This window comes from Neopsephotus bourkii, unplaced genomic scaffold (assembly GCF_033783945.1).
Source record: "Neopsephotus bourkii isolate Nb327-2 ecotype Australia unplaced genomic scaffold, CSIRO-AGI_Nbou_v1 NB_740, whole genome shotgun sequence".
In the NCBI taxonomy this organism is placed as follows: Eukaryota; Metazoa; Chordata; class Aves; order Psittaciformes; family Psittacidae; genus Neopsephotus; species Neopsephotus bourkii.
In genome coordinates this window covers 1077383-1097460 of record NW_026901238.1, presented here as the reverse complement: position 1 = coordinate 1097460, position 20078 = coordinate 1077383, and the positions used below count along the sequence as shown (strand labels likewise).

The 20078-nt window shown below is 41.0% G+C and overlaps 2 protein-coding genes across 3 annotated transcripts in view; one reads left to right on the top strand and one right to left on the bottom strand.

Moving 5' to 3' along the window:
• Positions 1-20078, bottom strand: part of FANCM (FA complementation group M) — a 77218-nt gene that overhangs the window by 51830 nt on the left and 5310 nt on the right. The gene's annotated exons all lie outside the window — the stretch shown is intronic.
• On the top strand, positions 6958-17596 carry LOC133212805 (heme-binding protein 2-like). Its single transcript, XM_061354582.1, has 5 exons — positions 6958-7379; positions 12893-12984; positions 14079-14220; positions 15529-15712; positions 16148-17596. Exons 1-5 carry the CDS (start codon positions 7151-7153, stop codon positions 16317-16319), a joined length of 819 nt encoding a protein of 272 aa, XP_061210566.1. The 5' UTR covers positions 6958-7150; the 3' UTR covers positions 16320-17596.

The following is a 20078-nucleotide window of genomic DNA, read 5'->3' as shown; positions in this document are numbered from 1 at the left end:
TTCTAGGATAGTTTACAAAATCTTTCTAAGGGCCGTAGAACTATTACAGCTCAGTTCCCTAAATAAAGATTTGTGCCCTCTACTCTACAGATAAACATGCTCCTGCCCCTAAGATAACCCTGCATCAATCAAATAACTGAGAATTGGAAGCACACGCTGTGCTTTTGTAATCACACAAGTACCAACAACGCAGAGAGGCACCAAAATGGGATGGGCAGCCAGCTACTGAGCTCCTGCTGCAGGTGGCTCTTAGACTGGTAACCCTAACTACAATGGCACTGGTGTCAAGAAAACCTGCATCGAGCTTTAAGAAGTTTAAATTATCACAGGCAAAGGACTAGTCAACAGATTAGAAAGTTGTGTGGGTAAGGAACAGGAGTCAGGAGAGGTGAGCAGAGAGGAATAAGCACCCAACAGCAGCAAACCCTGTTTCCTTCAGAAACCACACCAAAAGACAATTTGCTTTTATACATCACATGTACCCACTTTCCACATGGGTGAAACAAGGAAACTGACCTGCACTAATTCATCTTAATCCTGTTTTTCCTATTTGTTTCTCCACCTTAGGTGGTCAGGATTTTTTTCACAGACTTAGTTTTGCATGACTGCTAACTCTGTAATAATTGGAGTAATCAGATTTGTTCTATAAAAATTGCTTACAATCTGTTGGCCCACTTGGCTAGTAGCCCCAAAAACATCTTAGTGCACAACAAGCTTTTTCAAAGGCAGTCTTGACATAGTTTGACAGCAGATGGCTCCCAATAGCTGCTTACATCCAATGCATTTCCCAAGTTTTCTGGGTATTTTAATACTGGTTCAGCTGAACTGCGCAAAAGCTATAGCATAACAGATGCCTAATCTGTTTACTGCTGTTCTTCCAGCCCACTGACAACCAAGTCCAACTGAAGCAATAAGAACAGGTCTAACCTTCAGGCCTCAATACTGATCTCAGGAGGTCTTCAGCTTGCAAAGACAAAATACTCTAACAGGAAAATAAAGCCAACTGTGAAAGTGCAGTGTGTGTTTATACACGAAGTGACAACATTCTGTTTGTCCTCTTCCCACATATGCTGGGTTATTAGAGCCTGTCAGGATGCAGACATTACTAATAACCACATTCTACCCATACCCTCTCAGTGCAGTGGCAGCTTAGTTTAACACATTCTCTCTGCTTGCTTTGATTATTTTTATAGTTTGATATTCCTTTAGCTTCTTACTTTGCATCCAGTGCCTATGTGGCATTAAGTGGCAAATACTGTGAAAAGGGTGGGGAGAGGGGATAATTGCCATCATCAATTACCCCAGCATTAATGCCCCAAAGAACCAAAAAGCAAAGTGAACTTTGGAATGGTGAAAGAAAACTTGTGAAAGCACCGGCCAAACTGGGGAAACAATGTGCTGGGGAATTTCCACAATGCCCCCAGCTCCATGCCAGCAGGACTTTGGAAAACAGCTAGCTGAAGTCAGCAGGCTAAGCCGATTATAACAGATAAAGGCTGACGAGAAATAACAGAAATAAAGCCTAAATTATGAATGCTTTGGTGTGTCTCAGGTTGCTCCTCTACTCTGGGCCTTCTGACTGGCAGCTTCCTGCTTTTGCTGAGAGGAGCCCAGCTCAGCTCATTGCTCCTGGCTGAAGGGGATGGGAGATGCCCACAGGAGCAACGTCAAAGGCAGGATGGTGCTGAGGATCACTGCCCACCCCATGCATCCCGGGACAGACCTGCTGCAGGGGCTGAACATCCATCTGCAGCTTAAGAGCCCCAGGGCACTCCCAACCACCTTGATCCCCAGGAAGCCTGGTGATGGCCTCAGGCAGCTCCCCAGGAAAAGCAAAGCAGTCCCCAAGCACCCCTTCTAATTAAGACTAATGGATTACTTAGATCAAATAAAGCACCTGTACCACCACCAATAAGCAGACACAAATTGGAAACCACAATATTGCTGGGAATTTCAAGAGGAAAAAAAAAAAAAAAGAAAAAAGAAAAAAGAAAAAAGAATAGGATGTCTTTTCTTAAAATAGCCAAAAAACTTTCATTGAGCCACTTGGAAATCTAAACGCACAATAACTAAATTTCTCATATTTGGTTTAGTGTTAAGAGTTTGAAATTCAAAAGTTCATCTTTTACCAGTTTGTTATTGTTATGTTGTTTTTAAATCTGGCCTGTATCTGAAAAGTCATTTTAAAAAGCCAGAGACAGAAATATCTATGCCAGCTTATAAAAAAAAGAGTCATTGAATATAAACAAAAAAAGGTTAACCATGCAAGGGGATAACTTAGTGCTCTTTATTTTAATGGGATACCACTGACATAGCTTTCTAACCTCCCATCAAACCCTAAAGAGCTAGACATGAGCACAATTGAAATGCTGAAGATGAAGCTTAAACTATGCCTCAAGTAGTGGAAATGGAGTCAGTCTCCGAACACAAAGATGTTTCTCTAGAAAAGAAATTAATGTTTTCATTGAAAAGTAATGGCCACATAGGTATAATGCTCCAGACCTGGTTTATTATTTCTTGTACTTGTTGCATAGCTTTTTTAAAAAAAGAAATTTCCATTACATGTACTTTTCTGTTTCATCCCTTGACCTAGTTTATAATATGTAAGAAAATTACATTGTCACTGTTCACTCAGTGTACAGCCCTGTCTGATTTAATCATCTTCTGCAAAACAAACCAAGGAAGACTATTATGAAAGACAGCAGGATCCAGTCACCTGGAGCTTCAAAACTAATAAGGAACAGTAAACATAACCTACTTAGAGGAGATACAGAAACAAACGCTGCTCAGAGTGATTACATTTATCTTGCCTCCATACCTTTATTTTTAATTAAAAAGATAATACTTCTGGAAAGTCTGCTCACTTTTTCCAAAACATTCAAGTCTTATGTTACCTATTTGAAAACAGAACTGTAGAATCCATTTAAATTAATTGCTTAGTAGGACTCAAGGCTTACCTCTAGTTCACAGAGTTCAAAAAACTGACAGATTTACTACCAATATATAAAAGACACCTGGTAAAGTTATCCCATACTGCACTAAACTTGCAAGAAAATAAGGGGGTTTGCTGAATATCTTCCACAGCAAAACACACAGTTTTTTTGAAACTTGTACCTGAGATTAGCTTAGGACCTGCTGTTTGGAGCTACATTAGCTGAGGAACAACACCATGTGCATTACAAGCACAACTAGCAGGGCAAAGAACTGTTGCTGTTTCAGCTACGCCTCACCAAAAACTGCTGTTAATTGGCACAATAAAAAACAAAGGCTCTAAACAAATGACCCAGACTAATTATTTCACTGCAGGTTTGCAAGCATTCTGTACCAAAGAGGAACAAGAAATTTGCCAGGCATAAACAACTGTTTTATTTCAAAGTGGGGGAGCAGGTTGAGAGAAAACAGCCTCTACATAGACTGTTCCTTTGCAAAACAAAGACTCAGAAGGTTCGCTTCTGTCCACAGGAAAGGCAAAGTGCCAGGAAACTTTCTGAGTGCTCCCAGCCTTGACTGGCAGATCTGACCGGGGTTCATACAGTCACACTGTACATAAAAAGAGCTGCCATTTCCTTCACCTCCTTCCCCCGCTCTCCCAGCCAACCCAGCTCCAGTGTTTTCAATGCCCAAATAGGTCGCAGACCCCTTCCAAATGAGCTGGACAAGGTGCAGAATTGGTGTGGAAGAAAATCATAGAATTGCCGACTGTTCTGTATTGGAAGGGACCCTAAAACTCATCTAGTGCCAACCCCTGGCCATGGACAGACACCTTCCACTAGACCAGGTTGCCCAAAGCCCTGTCCAACCTGGCCTTGAACACTGCCAGGGTTGAGGCAGCCACAGCTTCTCTGGGAAACTTGTGCCAGGGCCTTGCCACCCTCACAGGGAAGAAATTCTTCCTGGTATCTAATGCAAATATCCCTTCTTTCATCTTAAAGCCATTACTCCTTGTCCTGTCACTATAGGCCCTTGTAAAAAGCCACTTTACAGATTTCCTGTTGCACCCTTTAGGTACTGGAAGGATGCTAAAATGGAACTGGTCTGTGTGTTGGTGAGGTAAGGTCACACCTATAGCTATATGGAAACATCAACGCACCCACTTTTCTGACTTAACAGAGGACCATTAAAACCAGGACTAGGGAAATACTTTCCTCAGAAGGGAAGAACTTCTTCCTTATACCTGAACTTCCCCTGTTTAAGTCTGAACTCATTACCCCTTGCCCTAGCATTATAGTCCCTCATGAAGAGTCCCTCTCTGGCATCTTTAAACTCACTTTAAACAACAGAGAGGAAAGTGCTGTTTTGTGTGAGCATTCGTTCTATTGACACTTTCTTACCTTTCCAACAACAAAAATAAAGTATCAGGGACACAGCAGGGTACACCAGTTTTAAGCAGATACTGGAACTCTCCCAAACCAATACTGATCAACCTAGTAATGATCTCTGTGCCTTTGAAAGTTCTGTTCCTAAATTTATATTCACTTCTTCATCCTTCACAGTCTTCCCACTCCCCAGGGAGCTGTTCACACTGAAGATACATGGTTCTTCCCTAGAAGCTGGCACTTATCAAAAAGATACGATAGTTTGGCTTCTTCTAGCATCTGCTTTCTCCTATTACAGCATTTTTCACTTCTTAGAAGTTACAGAAAAAGCAGGCCTGCACTTTTTACCTTTCAACTAATTTCATTGAGAATATTTTTACTCTTTAGCTTGCAAAGTTATAAGAAGGAAGCGTTTTTTTCTACATCCATCTGCCACTCAGAATATGTCATCACTTTGCACAGCACAGAAAGCATCGTACTGAAGCATCGTACTGAGGATGTATCATATCCTCAATTTGCAAGGCTGAGCATTTGTTTTTCTTTATGTTCAGCAACAGAACCTGCCAGGAAAGCACAAAGAATACCAAACTACCAAAATCATATTATGTCAAGAGTGACTATGAGCCAACAGTCACCCATGAAATTACAACAGCAAATGGCTTTGTTCAACTCCTGTAACAGTTATTCTGTTATCTAAGCTGAGAGCAATGTCTTCTTCAGTACTCTATCAAACACAGCCCTTTTCCTGTAATTACTAAGGACATCACAAACCAAAGGCAAACAAAATACACACAGAGTAATCTGTGCCAGTAGATCTTTAAAGCATGATCTGAAGCTCCCACTGATCTCTTTCTCACAGGTAGCCAGTCAAAACTCAGTGGCATTTCTCACAAATAGAGAAATTTACCTGTGATTTTAGACAATTCTTCTGGTTGTTGTTTTTTTTCCCCCGAGTTTTTTTCCTGATCTCCACAACAATGCTTAGCAATCCTCTCAACAGAAATAATTAGCAACTATCCATTTGCATAATTACTGCTTGAACAAACGAGTTGAGACTGTTTTCTATGAGAAAGTGCCAGAATTATTTCTGCAGAACAGGCAGAAGAAGAGCCTCTAGCAGGTTGGCCTCAAAAGGTCAGCTCTTCTCAAAAATCAGTTTCCTGGAAGAAATCACCCAGAGCCAGGGTGCCCTCACTGAGTAGTAATAATCCAACTTCCAAAATTGCATGAAAAATACCTTTCCCACAAAAGTGAAGCCACTGTTTGCACTATACTAACATGTGATTAGACATTACCTGTGACATGGATTGATACCCATTGTGCCTTCCTTCAAGGTATCTACCCATGGCCATGTAGCTGCCCCATAAGGGAAGTTCAAGAAACTTCCTTTTGCGAGAAAAACCAGGTAACTGCCAGAAAATACAGTGCTTCAGCATGATTTCAATGAATCCTGCAATTCTGTATACTAGGTAGTTGATCTTGAAATCAAATCATAACCCAACCAAACCCTAAAGCATTATTGCCAGCATTTGGCAAGGATTTGCCTTCTCAGTGAATTTTAAACAAAGAAGAGCCTGTGATGCTGACACACTGCCCACAACTAAGAAGCCAAGCATCCTTGCAGTAGAACTATCTGCTTCACTTGCTACACCCATTGCATCCCGCGTGCTAAATCCACTAGATCAAGACTGTTCTCTGAGAATGTTCCCACTGGTAGTTGTTCCTATATTTCTCAAAGAAACAACAGTCATTTGCTGGAGAGCTTTGACTAACAGAAGAAACACTTTATAGGAATGACAGGATTTCAACCTGTATTGTCAGAAGTGCGCAGTCAGGACTTGCACAACTCTGTCTTCTGGGGCAATTAACACTTCATTTTCACACCAGGATTGTGCTCTGGGGAACCTCAGCTTAAAGATACTGGTCAGAAAAGAAAATAAAAGTGGAGGTGAAGAGATTAAGCATCACATCACGGAGTCAACAGTTACACCCCTAACCCTTGGTATCCTCTTGCAAGCATCTCACTAGTGGACATGAGAAGACTATTTTCCTATTATTCTAAAATTCTAAAAGCTCAGAGGTTCCCCTTTCCTGCCTGCCCACTTACTTCACATTAAAGTTGCAATGAAAGACAACTACAAATATAATTACAGACTCCACATAGAGCCCTGATTCAAATTCAGATCCTACTTTAATTGTCATAGCCATCCACAGGACAGGTCTGCTCATGCCCCTCTTTCTCAGAGAGGCTTGCCTCAGCAATGGCAAAATCATGTAGCTGTCAACTTCCAAAGATGGACTTTCAATAATGAAATGACCCATGGTTTTTGCACTCCAGAATGGAGCCAGTTTGGAATGACCTCACAGACACTCCCAAAGTGAAAAACATGTATTTCAAGCTTTATTTGAAAACATTAAAAGAAAGTCACAATAAAGGACTAACAGAACCTGAAGAGCAGCAGGGAGAAAGAGATGGTGAAGAAAATAGCTAAAAAGACTTAATAGCGAAAAAATATACGAAGCAAACTTCAAGACCTACACTGCTTGGTTCCTACACCAAGGGCGAAGCTACAGAGCATCGGGCTGGCTGGCAAAGTCCTGCTGGCAGTGCCGTGCTCTGCCAGCCCGCGCGGGAGGGCAGTGGGGGGCCAGCGCGCCTCCCTCCGTCCATCCCTCCCTCGGCGGGGGCCGCCCCAGCGTATGTCAGTGCTCACCCCCCCGCCCGCAAATCCCCGGGCAGGGAGAGCCCTTCATAAGGCGGCACGGCGGCGGCAGCGCGCCCAGGCCAGCCCGGACCAGCCCAGCTCGCTCCGCTCCCCTCCTGGCCGGGCGCGATGGAGACAGGAGGGTGCCGCATGGGCAGCGCGGAGCCGGGCGCCCCAGCGATGATCACGCTGGAGGACCTGGACGGGATGGCGGAGGAGAGCGCCGACTCGGCGTACCACAGCAACGGCAGCAGCCCGGACGAGGAGGCGGCAGAGCGCATGGAGGACGAGGAGCAGGAGCGGCTGCTGAGCTACTGGCAGAGTGTGGGCAGGGGGCACCAGGTGGACGTGCCCCGCGGTAAGAGCCGTCCGGGCAGCGCCGCGCTCGGGCTGGGCTAAACCGCTTACGCCCGCAGCAGCCGGCGGGGTTTTACGGGTATTAGGGAGGCGGGATTTCTGAGTTTACCGGCCGACACCGTAACCTTCCCGGCTATTCCTGACCTTCAGCCTCTGGGTGCCCCCCTCCAGCCCCGTGCGAAACGCTCCTCGGCGGCAGCCCCACGGCCGTTGCGCGGGGCACCGGGCGGCAGTGGCAGAGCCCGGGCCAGCCTCTCCCGTCACCACAGACTAGAGGAAGCTTGTCCTCGGGGCCGGCACCCTGCTGGTGGCCCCAGAGAGCTGTGGGGAAGGGCCGGGGGCAGCGGCGGGCGGCCGGGCACGGCTGGTACAGGGGGATGCGCGATCCCGCCGGGGAGGGCCAGGAGTAAGGGCGATGACTATCCCACCGCAGGTCTGTACGCTTCCGAGGCATAAAGTCTGAGCAAAGCTTTGCGCGGGGCAATTTGAGAGGCTTTTCTGAGAGAAGTAGATGTAGTAGGGGACTGACCTATTTACACTTAAAAGAACTGAATATTTAAATGACTACCTACAAAACCATTCTTCTTAATATTTAATTACTACCCGAAAAAAAAACATTAATTATTAAATTGACTACATGCAAAAGCATTCTTACGAGTAGCTCCTGTATCTCTCCAGAAAGTTAGTTCCAAAAGTTAGTTGGACCAGTTGATCTTTGAGGTCCTTTCCAATCTCAATCTATGATTTTATGATTACTGAGTTCTTTAAAGATGGTTGAACTGAAAGACAGTGCAGAGTAAACAAGTAAAAGGATTGACCTAGCTTTCTGACAGTAAGCCTCCCAGGCTTGTCTAATTGGGAAATGGTTTACTTTCAATTTAAGAAAAACTTAAGAATCTGAAAGCCTGTAACCACTCAGATAACAACAAGCAGAGTAACTGGAAACTTAGCTCGCTGGGAGACTTGTGAGTTTGAAAGTTACTTTGTGTCCTACACAGAAGCAGAGGTCGGTCTTCAGCATCTCCCCTGTTCAACTTCTCAGAGGTCAGGAGGCAGTAAAGCCTCGAGCAAATACTACTTATGACCACCCTGAAACAACTGCTACTTAAAAAGTTTTCTATATCCCAACATAACAAAAAGGGTACAGCCTCCTCTTCAGTCATGCCTAAAAGCCTTATCTTCTCTTTCTAATGTTTTAACAATGAAAATTAACACCCCATCAGGTACTAAAAGAAAGTCTGAACAGAGTTCTCAGGCTTGCCCTGCTCTCCCTGCCCCCTGAGGAGGGGTCTTGGGCTGTCCCACAACAGCGGTGTCATCCCATGGAGTTCAATACACACCCCAACAGCTGTGGGTTTGCATGTGACCAGTGCATCAAACCTGACAGCTTCACCTTCTAGGAAAGAAGAGGGGATCCCAATTTAATGCACAGATAGGCACTAAGCTGCTCCTCAAGAGGAGCTTTGTGCATAAGAAAACCAGATTCCTTCCCACAGAATGATCTGGTATTCCAATACATGAAACGAGGGATTGAAATTCCCAGTATCTATTAGACAAGCTCTCAACTCTAGAAAACACATCAGAAGTAGTATTTTATCACATTTAGTTACTGTATTATAAAAGGTTTACTTTGTAATGCTAAGCAATCTCTAAAAAAATCTAAATAGATTTTCCTTCAGCCTCTGTTCAGGGCTGCATGTCAGGAGCTGGTTACATCTCAAGTGAAACTGATCTGGCAAACCCTTAGGCTGTTCACATGGTCCATTCAAAGTTCAAGTCATTTGTTAATATCTGTTTAGCATCCAGTCAGCTGTAGTGTACTTGAGCCTCAGGGAACAGAGAGGCAATAGAGAGGACTTTTCAGGGGAGAAATCCTCCCTGGCAATCAGGAGCAGGCAGCCACTCTGGACTAGTGTGTCCCAATCAAGCTGCTGGCCTCACAATAAGAAAATACAAGAAATTTACTTGGCTGACTACTGACTGCCAGTCTGGTAACTGCAGACACACATCCTGTTGTTAAGGTCTCAAGTGCTGCATCTCCTGTAGTCTACTGGTGAGGTCTGCAAAACAGGAACACTGCCAACCCTCTCATCAAATAGTTACACACTGCCACAAGCTTTTACACCCATTTCATTCAACAGCATACCTTTTAAAAAGGTGACTTGCTTTGTGGCTTGTTAGCACCTTTTACAGTTAACAGCAACACTGCAAGCATTCTAAAAAATTAAAAACCTAAGCCTTTGGGAGATGTGAACAAGAAGAATCTATATGGCTGCCACTGCAATTTATCTCTGCTAACAGGATCTTAATCCTACAGACTGACTGACTGACCAACCTATACCAAACCTTGCAATAAAAAGGTAAAAGAAAACAAAGGGTGCAGAAAGGTATAACCTAACTTTCTTGGCTTGAAAACTCCATTTTATGTGTGTAGAGTACGCAGAAAACATACTACAGTGGTTACTTTTAAATTCCTTAACTCTAGTTTCTATACAAGAACGTTCATTAACAAACAAGCTCAGGGAAGTTGCCGCAGGAAACGTGCAGGGAAGGAGCAGAGTCTCCACCCCTGGGTCACTGCACTGAAATCCAGCAGCAAGCCTGCTGCCAAGGTGGGGCTCGCACACATCTCTTTCTCTCCAAGGTGCAGTTCTAGCAGTTCTCTTCAGCATGAAGATTTTGGTTCCCTGCATTACAAAGGCTGTCTCCTCCTCCAGAATCACAAAGTTCTGCGTGAACTTTGTACATTATGTACACTATGAAGGGCACATCTGACAAGTACATCCCACATCAGTCAGACTCCCAGCAGGTCCAATTAGACACCAATTAAGATATTAATTTAAATACTGCTCCGTCTTGCTGCTATGAACGTGTCTTGTCAAGCATGCCTCATTTACGTAAATCCCTTTGTAAACATTTGCCTCATTCGTAATACCCATAGTAGCAACTGTCATTAGAAGTTTGAAATGTAATTAAATCAAGCCTTTACCTACCTACATGGCTACAACTCCCCTTTGCCTTTTTAGTCACACCAGTATTCAAGTTCAGAAGCGGGGACAGACAGATGACATGTAACCAAGCAGCTCATTTGCTTTTAGGCAGTATAATCTCAAGTATTTTGCAGGTTAAAATATTTCTAATCCGAATATTATACTGTCATGCCTAACAGACATGGATTCACCAACTGAAGAATAAAACTCCTGAAAGGACTTTAATTAATTGTAATCCCCCTATCCCATGCATTAATATGGAAGAAAAAAGGAAAAATATAACACCTCCCCATATTTATTGGTAAAGGAATATGAAAATAGAGTTAATTGTTCTAGAATCCTAAAGTGTTTACTAGTTCTCTGCAGAAAATTCACTGATGAAGTCTAGCCTACTTTCAATTTTCTCTCAGTTACTACTTACATTTTAGTCAGTTATTACTTACATTTTAAAACTTTCCCAATGACTTAAAAAAAAAAAAAAATTAACATTAATTGAAGTGCAGCTTTCTCCCCTTTATTAAAAGGATCTTTACTACTCCAAATAGTCTTAAAGCTAAAACCCCTGCACTGGATGCCAGGGGATGTAGGTTTGATTCCCAGCTCAGCTACAAATATACTAAGCAACCATGTTAATTCTACTGCATCTTAATTCTCTTCTCTGAAACATGGATAAGGCTCTCTTCCTCCAACATCCTGCTTTTTCCACTGAAAACACCGAGGCAGTTAAAACTCCCAAGAGAAAGGCTCTTATTTCATTGAAACTCTTCATATGTATGTCCAATATATATAACAGAAATTCACATCCAGACTTTCAAACACTACACATGAAGATACAAATTTCTAATCCTCTATCAAAGTACACAAACGTCTGGATTACTTCAACTTTGAAAAGCAAGGGACTAACTCTTCTAGAAGAGAGGCTTTCCATTCTTAAGTCTAACCTTATATTTAGAGTTTCAAAGCCTGTCTGTTAGGGATCACCTTTTAAGCAGAATTTGTTTCTGAACAGCAGCTAAAATTGATGTCAGGGCAACCAGAGTTGCAAATATACCTAACCCACTCATATTTAAATGACAAAACTAGAAGTACTAGAATATGCTAGTATTACCTATGCAAGTATAATATACTTGCTCCTTCTATCCACGTGAGCTTGGCTGGGAAATGTAACGGTTAACACAGACAGAAGGATTGCTATCATGACTACACGTGGGAACAGGAGAGGTTTGCTCCTTCATTTCTTATAAAGCGTGACAATCTTTCAAAAAGTCACTGCACTTTTCAGCTCCATCACAGAAGTGCGCATGCAGGTGCTTAGAGTTCTTCAGTAACAGTCACCTATTAACACTCTCCTTTACCTAATGATCCGCCACCAAAATGTGCGCACTCAGACCATAGGTGACAATACATGTCAGACTCTGCTCTTGAGTCCTTCTTGTTCCAAGGAGCAAGACACCAGGCAACAGCAAGCATAAGCAGCATGCAAAACAGTGTCCCTATGAGCCAAATAATCTTGCATCCCATTTTATCTTTACCAATGCTTAATGGTGACTGTGACTATTTGAGAATTTTGAACCGCTCTATGTTCTTCTGTTATGTGCAATGGAACCTGACAAAAAGAACACTGAAACTTGTTTTGCTCTATTCCCACCTTTATACAAGTTATGCTTCAATTTTTCTAGAATGTTAATATTTATTCTAAGTCAACAGTCTTCTGTCCCTTCCAAACAGAAATAAAACCTTTCATCTAATGTATTTGGTGTCTACTCAGACACTATGTAGGCATAAAACTAATATGCAACAAAAAGCAATTAACACAAATCTACATTCTAATTTTTTTGTTAAGCATTCACATACCTTTAAGATACAGTTCTTCAATGAAGTATACATTGAGGAATTTTAACAGAACACTTCTCCCCTCCTTCATCTACAGTTTCTGCACTTCAACCCACCCCCCCCACACACCCTACCTTCACTTCCTCCCCTCCAGTGTGAGCACATCAGGTATTCCCAGCCGCTCCCATACTTCATCCTGCCCTAACCAGATGAGTGGCCCTCCACTGAAGTAATACCAGGTGACTAGTAATGAAATGTGCATAATACCAAATGCTGAAGTAAAATACTGGGCATAAAACACAATCTGGAAATGCAAAGTCTCCACAGTAGTATTTCTTTGCAACGTGTGACTGAGAGCAGCAAACTCAGTTTATTTCCTCATGTGGATACACATGAATCCAACACTGAAAGAGTTTCTGAAATGGGCAGCATCATCTGCACAGATTCAGAAAACCAGTCACTGCCAAAAGCTTTCCATGGATGCCTGTATAATTGCAATAAATGAGGAGTGAGTGAATCTGTTCCTAACAGCACAGAGACAGAAGCCAGTTAACCTTTTCTGTCAATATTGAAGAGTTGAACTGAAATTGTTACAAAGTCTCCTGAAGTTTAGCTAAGAGAAAGAATGGAATGCATTTCATCCTATTTCTCCCGCCTGATGACTAAAACCAGAAATGTTATTTTGTTGCAGAAATGGCAGAGCCAATTCAGCAGCTGACTAGAAATAACAATCCCCAGGAGAGACAGACTATCCCATTTACTCTGATCCAGCGCAAAGAAAAGGTATTGCTTCCCTCCCCAGCAGAGGTTTTGACAGCGTTTTCAGTATGCATATCTAGCTTCCAAAAGTATATTTCTTTATAAAGTTACTTTAGCCATTTAGGATGTTTAACATCATAAGTGCAAAGCATTCTAACTCTCAGGAAAGTCAGAAGATAGCCAGGAATTACAGTACTTGTGACATTTTCTAAATAATTGAACCAAAAGACACCTAATTTTTTATATTCCTGTTTCCTTCATTTAAATCAATGCATTTGCTTTTTTACGCATTCATTAGCGTATTCATTAGCAAAAAAGTACTTGAAAAAGATAAATATCTGAGTTTAAAACCAAGCATGTACTTTTGCATGATGGGTTATAACCAAATAAAGCAGCAATTTGTCAACCCATCTTACCAAAACAATCTTATCCTCTAATGAAAACAGAAACCCAGCAAATTTTTTACCTCTCAGGAAGTATGCAAACATCCTTAAATACATGACAAAACAAGAAAACCTTTACTAACCATATATCAAGTTTTCTTGTCACATTTATTTTAAATAAATCCATGTAATGCAAATTTATAAATATCTCTATTTGATTGAGTGTATTTCATCTAAACAGTTTGGGACTCCTGACTGATGCAATTAAATTCGTGCAGGACAACACTGTAAGTCCAAAAGATGACAGTTCCTTATTTTAAAGGAGAATTGCCTAGAAGTCTGTTGAAATAAATTCTGGACCAAAATCAGCAGCATCTCCCCTCTCAATTTGTACGAGGAAAGGCTTAAAATTCACATCTTCCTTTCAAGATCATTTCACTGACAACTGAAAAAAGATGCAGTTACTCTTGTAAGAGACATACACTGCATTGGTTTTGGATGCACACTTATGCCAGCTTGTAGATTGAAATGAAGCACATGCAAACTAGGTGTTAAAAAGTATGCTCTTAACGTAGAGGCTAGCATAGACTTAAAATCATTCTCATGCTGGTCATACACCTAGAGAAGCGGATGTCTTGATGCTGTAAGTAAAGCACTGAAATACTGGTTGATTTTTATTTGCTCAGGGGTTTAGATAATTAACTTCAATTAAAAATTATCTTACTGTGTTTGCAGCTTGGAGATCTGCTTTATGAAAAACGTCAGTATGGAAAAGCCAAATGGGCTTGTATAAAAATGAAAGAAAAACAGTACGAACAGAGCATATGCCTTGGATTCATGAAGCTGATGAGATATATTTGTGAGCAGAATTCCTCAGGTAACTAGTACCACAATTCTACATTAATGTTAAAATGTTATGTTTATGCACTACCTCCTCCTAATCTGGGAGACTTTTATTTGCTTTTTCTAAATACCCCATCCTGTTTATTGGGACAGTTCCCTGTAACAGCCTCTGCAGCAGAGTCTGAACCACAGGGCTGCTCCCTCTGCGTACAGGCAAGAAGCAAACATATGCGGGAAACCATCCCTGTTTCTAGGGTGTTGTCACCACCACAACTGTCTGGGAATTGTCACTGGCTATTTCTGTAGGCTGTCAGCTATAAATTAGGTCTTTGTTACAGAATTTTAGTGGGTTAGTTTTCCCAGCAGTGCTGAAATCGCCTATTCTAAGAACATATTCAGAGCATAAGACAAAAGAGACCATAATATTTTGCATCCTTCATTTTGCTTTATGATTCTCCAACTGTGTGTGTCTGAGTGGACACCGAAAAAGCATGTGGTTGCAGCCTGTTTTCCAGAAAAATAACCCAGTTTTAACTCAAGTACTTTAAAACAACAGCAAGTCCACCATGTCTTTGATAGCTTGTGCCCACATAACAAATGTGCACCTAGTTTCCTATCTATCTTAATCTGGTTTCAGCTTCCATACATCACTTTATTCCCCATTCTCCAGTCGATTCAGAAGTTTTGCAACACACAGCGGTTTGTTCTGTAGTAGTACATGTGCTGTAATCAAGTCAACCCTTTATCTTCCTTCCAAGAAACCAGAAATACTGATCACACAAGCTCTTCCTTAGTTAGGTATTTCCCCCACTCTCCCCATTCTTTTAACACTTTGATATGGATTAAAAGCAATTTTGGCAACAGAACATTGCAGTTTTGTTTTCAAACTGCGCACAGAAGCAAAGTTCTCACTCCTAGTCATCACTGCTACTGCACAGGCAAAATAGCCAACCTTCTCCTACAGCTTTGCAAAAATACAGCAACATTTTTAGGTAACTGCAAATCCTAAATGAATTCACAATGCAGCTCCCTTATCTTACTTCCTATGTTGTTCTTTGTTCATAAATATTTAAAATGCAACACAAGGTTAGTTTACAAGATAAACACAACCATCTCCTGAGGGAAAAACAGGTCAAACTCCCTGACTTACACAAAGACAGAAGAGCTCACAAAATACTACTTTCTATACACACAGCACCCATATTTGCACATGTAGGTTTTTTACATATATATACACACACATACACACAAACTACAAAGCATAATAGAATGCTTGTTTCAAGTTAGAATACACAACTTCATTTTCTAAAACATCCTACTGAATTCCTGTCTGTCTCCTCAGGACTGTACTTGGGGATAACAATACCCATTGTGACCATAGTCCATACAAACGAATCTCAATCTGAGATGAGACAGTCAGTGACAGTAGCATACTACCTGCCTGAACTGCTGCAGGATGAGCCACCTCATCCTTTTGACTCTGACATTATCATTGAAGAATGGCCTTCTACTATCGTTTATAGTAGGTAAGCAACATTTTAATTTTGTTATAGTAAAATCAGTAAAGAGATGCAGTTTTCAGTTTGGGCACATTACATCTTCTCAGTCAAGTTCTAAAAGATAACAAACAGTAAAACTTGGCTTTCAGTAATTGTTAAAAGCTGCCTGCTTTATGAAACAGGGATATTCAGGAATTAATGGTTACCAGCTTACTTGGTAAAACAATGCATACGCAAATGTCAGCTATAACAGCATGTTAAAACACAGGCTACTCTGCATAACTGGGAACAAAGCACCTAAGATATCACTAAAATTTTAAGAAAAAGCTGTTTGCTGTTCAAGATCAGTAACAGTTAAGTAGTATCATGTGTGAAACATGACTAATTTAGAACAGACATTCCTATACTCTGGAAAAAACCATGGATTTTAAAAAGAATTTGATATCCAGTTGATTGTTACAGGAGCTTCAGAGGAATCACCAATGAAGACTCTATAATGAGAGAAATAAACCTGTTGGCAGAAATTCTGGAGAGCCCTGAGTTATGCTTGCAGGATACATTCATCATTGCAGGATACACAAATCCAGCTGCTGCCAATCGGCACAATGAGATATGGTTCCTTCAGAGACCATAGCTTCCCATTCCTCACGCTTGTCAGTCACAAAGTTCAGCTCTGATTTACTGGCAGAATCTTACAGGTGAATTACAGGAGACTAAATACCAAACCCCCAAAGATTTTATAAAGTGTTTTTTAGCCAGGTTAGCAAGGTAATCACTCCAACCTGATAATTCAACAGAGGTAAACACCCAAAACACACACACTTTCCCATGTCTGCTTTTACAGTTTTTACACTATTTTTATGGAGATCTGTAGCACTTTAGAAGCTAGTTCACCTTTTTTTTTTTTTTCTTAACAAGATTAAGGGAGGCAGAGACCTCTCTTCTTATCAATTTCTAGTATCCCTAGACTGCTTGTGGCTTGGGACAGCCCTCAGGAGCCCCTGGCCTGCTGTGGGCACCTGGTACTGCACCAGCTGCACAGAGACCCTGCTGGGGCTGCCCATGGGACACATGAAAGCCACCTCACATGTGTAGGCTCTGCTTTGGAAAAAGAGCATTCAGGTCTTCATTTCAGAAGAGAACTACCAGGTTTAGACCACTGGGATTAAATCAAGGACTAAGAGTAGGTCAGTGCTGACTGCTTTGAATGTCTTCATCCGTGAAGCAGATACTCTTAATGCTTACCTCACAAAGCATTCAACCAAAGTACTTTTAACTTTGAGAAGAGGCTGAGGTAGCAGAATAGACCTAATGCTCATTAAAGATTTGATAGCAAAGGTTACCTTAATCACACACTCAGAGTAATCTCACTACCGTATCTGGCATTCTTAAATAGAAAGTGGTTATTCCTATCACTTCTGTTTTCTGAACACTTTCTTCTTGCAGTTTTGCTGAATGTTAAAACACTGCAGCTGAAGTAATTTGTTCCATACATTTTGTGCTCTTCTAGCCATTACACACTATTAATGTTATAAATAGCATAGTATTTCACAGAATCACACGTGAAATTCCCAGTCATTGACCTGATCCAGCCCTCTGCTGAAGAGAGGCCAGTGCTGCTAGCACAGCAGGTTGCCCAGGGCCTCACAATTTGATTTTGAGTATCTGCAGGGAAAAGGAGCCCATAACCCCCCTGGGCCCTGTGTTCCAGTATTTGACCACCCTCACTGTGAGACTTTTTATTTCTGATAGCTAAATTTTTTCTGTCACAGCTTGTTTCTTTTACCCTTCATCCATATGGTAATTCTCCAAGTAGACAACTGCTAGTCTAGCATGCTATGATTGAGAGACAAGCTCACAAAGTCCTACACACATCAGATGGTCTGAAAGGAGCATTTGTGCTTTGCTGTTTACTACTTCTACTACTTTACTACTAGCTTCAGTTACAGAACACCTCTCAAACTTTAGAATCAGGGTAAGAGTGTTCTCTCAGAAAACCTTTCTTAATGTCTCCCCTTGCAGATACGATGGTAGAGTTTAATCTTCACACTTCACAAAAGTAAACATCTTTTTATATAAAAAAGTTCGCATAGCATCAGCATTATTTGCCAATTACAGGATTTAGGCTTTAAATAGAGCTTTTGTGTTCTTCAGTTACAACATACAAAACAGCAACCAGAGCCAGTGTCTGCCAGCCTATGGTAGAGTTAATTGGAAAACAAACTGGATTTATGTAGTCCATTATGAGGAAGGTCTCAACAACTTTAAGCCTCCTGGTTCCAAAAGGCACTCTGCTGCACAAAACTGGCTTTATGCTTAACCTAAACCCACTGGCAGAGCAGCAGGATCATAGAGTGCTGGCTGGCCCTGGCTGAGCAACCCCAAGCCTGATCAAGGTTCCCTCCAGTGGCTGCTGCCCACAGAGTCCTCAGGGAGACAACAAGAAGGGAGGGCATGGACTGGGATGGATAGAGAGAAGAGCCTTAGTTTTAATGCAAACAAACTGAAAGTCTTTGTGGGGAGGGAAAATTATTTGTAAAAAGCAATCATCACAACCTTCTTCTTAAGGTCTGCTATCCCTGACTGTCCAGATGCCCTGTACTAGCCCAGCACAAACACTTGTATGGCCACAAATGATAAACTGATGGGGGGAGGGGATCACAAAAATATTTGTGGGTTTGGGACCTTTCTTATTCCAAACAGAAAGCACTCAAATCTGGTCTGCCAGATGACAGCACAAATGCTGTGCCAGTTGTGGCCACAACTAGGAATCACTTTGTCTGATGTGCCAATTTAAATGCATGTAAAAGTATTTCTTTCTTAAGGACAAGGCAATGAAGGTATCTGTCATGTCTTTTATCCCTCTCAATTTATCCAAGATACAGGATAATAGCTGGGGGAGGGGAAAAAAGATAACAAAACAAAACAAAAACAAACAAACAAAAAAACCCACCAAAAAAAAAAAAAACAAACAAAAACCAAACACCCCCCTCCCCAAAACCCCCCCAAAACCCAGACTTCTTTTTCACTATCTTGAATTATTTCCTGCTTCATTTTTATTTATTTTTTTATTTTTAACATTTCCTCAGATTGTTGGAAATACCAGACAGTATTGACATAAAAGCTAGTAAGTTAACGGAAAACAACAAGTTTTTTTAAAACTGATTTGCATAGAGAGTCCAAGGAGCCATCAAATAACAAGTTTTGTTTTGCCCTTGGCCCCCTCACCCCAAGGATTTTTTATTAGAGCAAATTAAAACTATTTTCACCTTTGACAATATTTTATGGCAAATTAAAGAGTTTCTGCAATTCGATTGCTTTCGCCAGTTAGAGAAATCATTTTAATGCTTTGGCACAGCAAACATCAAATAGTCATTGAAGTAGTTGAATCACCTCTCACACTGATACAGTACATACATGCAGTACTAGGTTGTATCTAGTTTACATTTTAAGCATGTACCACAAAAAGCATTTGCTGTATTTTATGTCTCTTTCCATAGTCAATCTTCACCTAAATACTGCTTTGACTCAGCTAGTTGTGGGTATGTCACAGATACACTTTTGTTAGTAAAATATAAAAATAAGGTATTTATCTGAATGTGCTGATATCCTAACTGCAGCAAAGTGTTCAATGTTGTTTTATGTAAAACTGTGAATTTCAAGATAGTATTTATTTTGACTTACGTTAGATGGCTTCTGCTGATGATAAAGAACCAATTAATCTCAAGTTTGAAGATACACTTTATGGACATGAAACATTGTACCAGCTTCTGTAACTGGCCCTCACAAGCACAGGCAGAGCGACTTGCCATTTCTAACTGACACACAATAAAGTTTACTTAACAGTTAATCCAGTGACTGCCAAGGAAAATTTACTATTACTCAAAACCAACATTTCAGAAAGTTTAAAAATGTCATATCAAGCACGATTACCTAACTCCTATTATCAGTATAGGTCTTGTTACCCACCTGTGGCTCTACTTTGTAAGCCATTAGTTACTGGATTGTCATTTTTAATTTGAAGTTATTAGATTGCCACCATTTAAAAGAGATAATAAAACAGAATTCACCCATATTTTTTTTAAGACTAAATGATATAGCCTTAATAAACAAATGTTGTCCTGCATACTGTGTATTTTTCAAACAAGCTTAGTGCCTAAAAAGTTTATTCCAGCTATTGTGATACTCAGGGCCTTGCTTATTGTATGTATACAAATATAAATTGTGTTTTTTTTTCTGGCATCGTTGCATTGTGCTGTTTTACACTGTCCTCCTTTTTCACTGGAATGTCATCTTGTTTACTGTTACTGTTTGTCAAAATTAAAGATAATCTTATTGTGCAGATTACACCTGGCTTTCATTTTTGTAACAGACACACAAGTATACACCTTTC

Excerpts from the sequence above, each read along its gene's own strand:
- LOC133212805 (XM_061354582.1), top strand. The coding sequence starts at position 7,151 with ATGGAGACAGGAGGGTGCCGCATGGGCAGCGCGGAGCCGGGCGCCCCA. Across the intron at positions 7,380-12,892 it reads CCAGGTGGACGTGCCCCGCG|AAATGGCAGAGCCAATTCAG; the intron begins GTAAGAGCCGTC and ends ATTTTGTTGCAG. Across the intron at positions 12,985-14,078 it reads TGATCCAGCGCAAAGAAAAG|CTTGGAGATCTGCTTTATGA; the intron begins GTATTGCTTCCC and ends CTGTGTTTGCAG.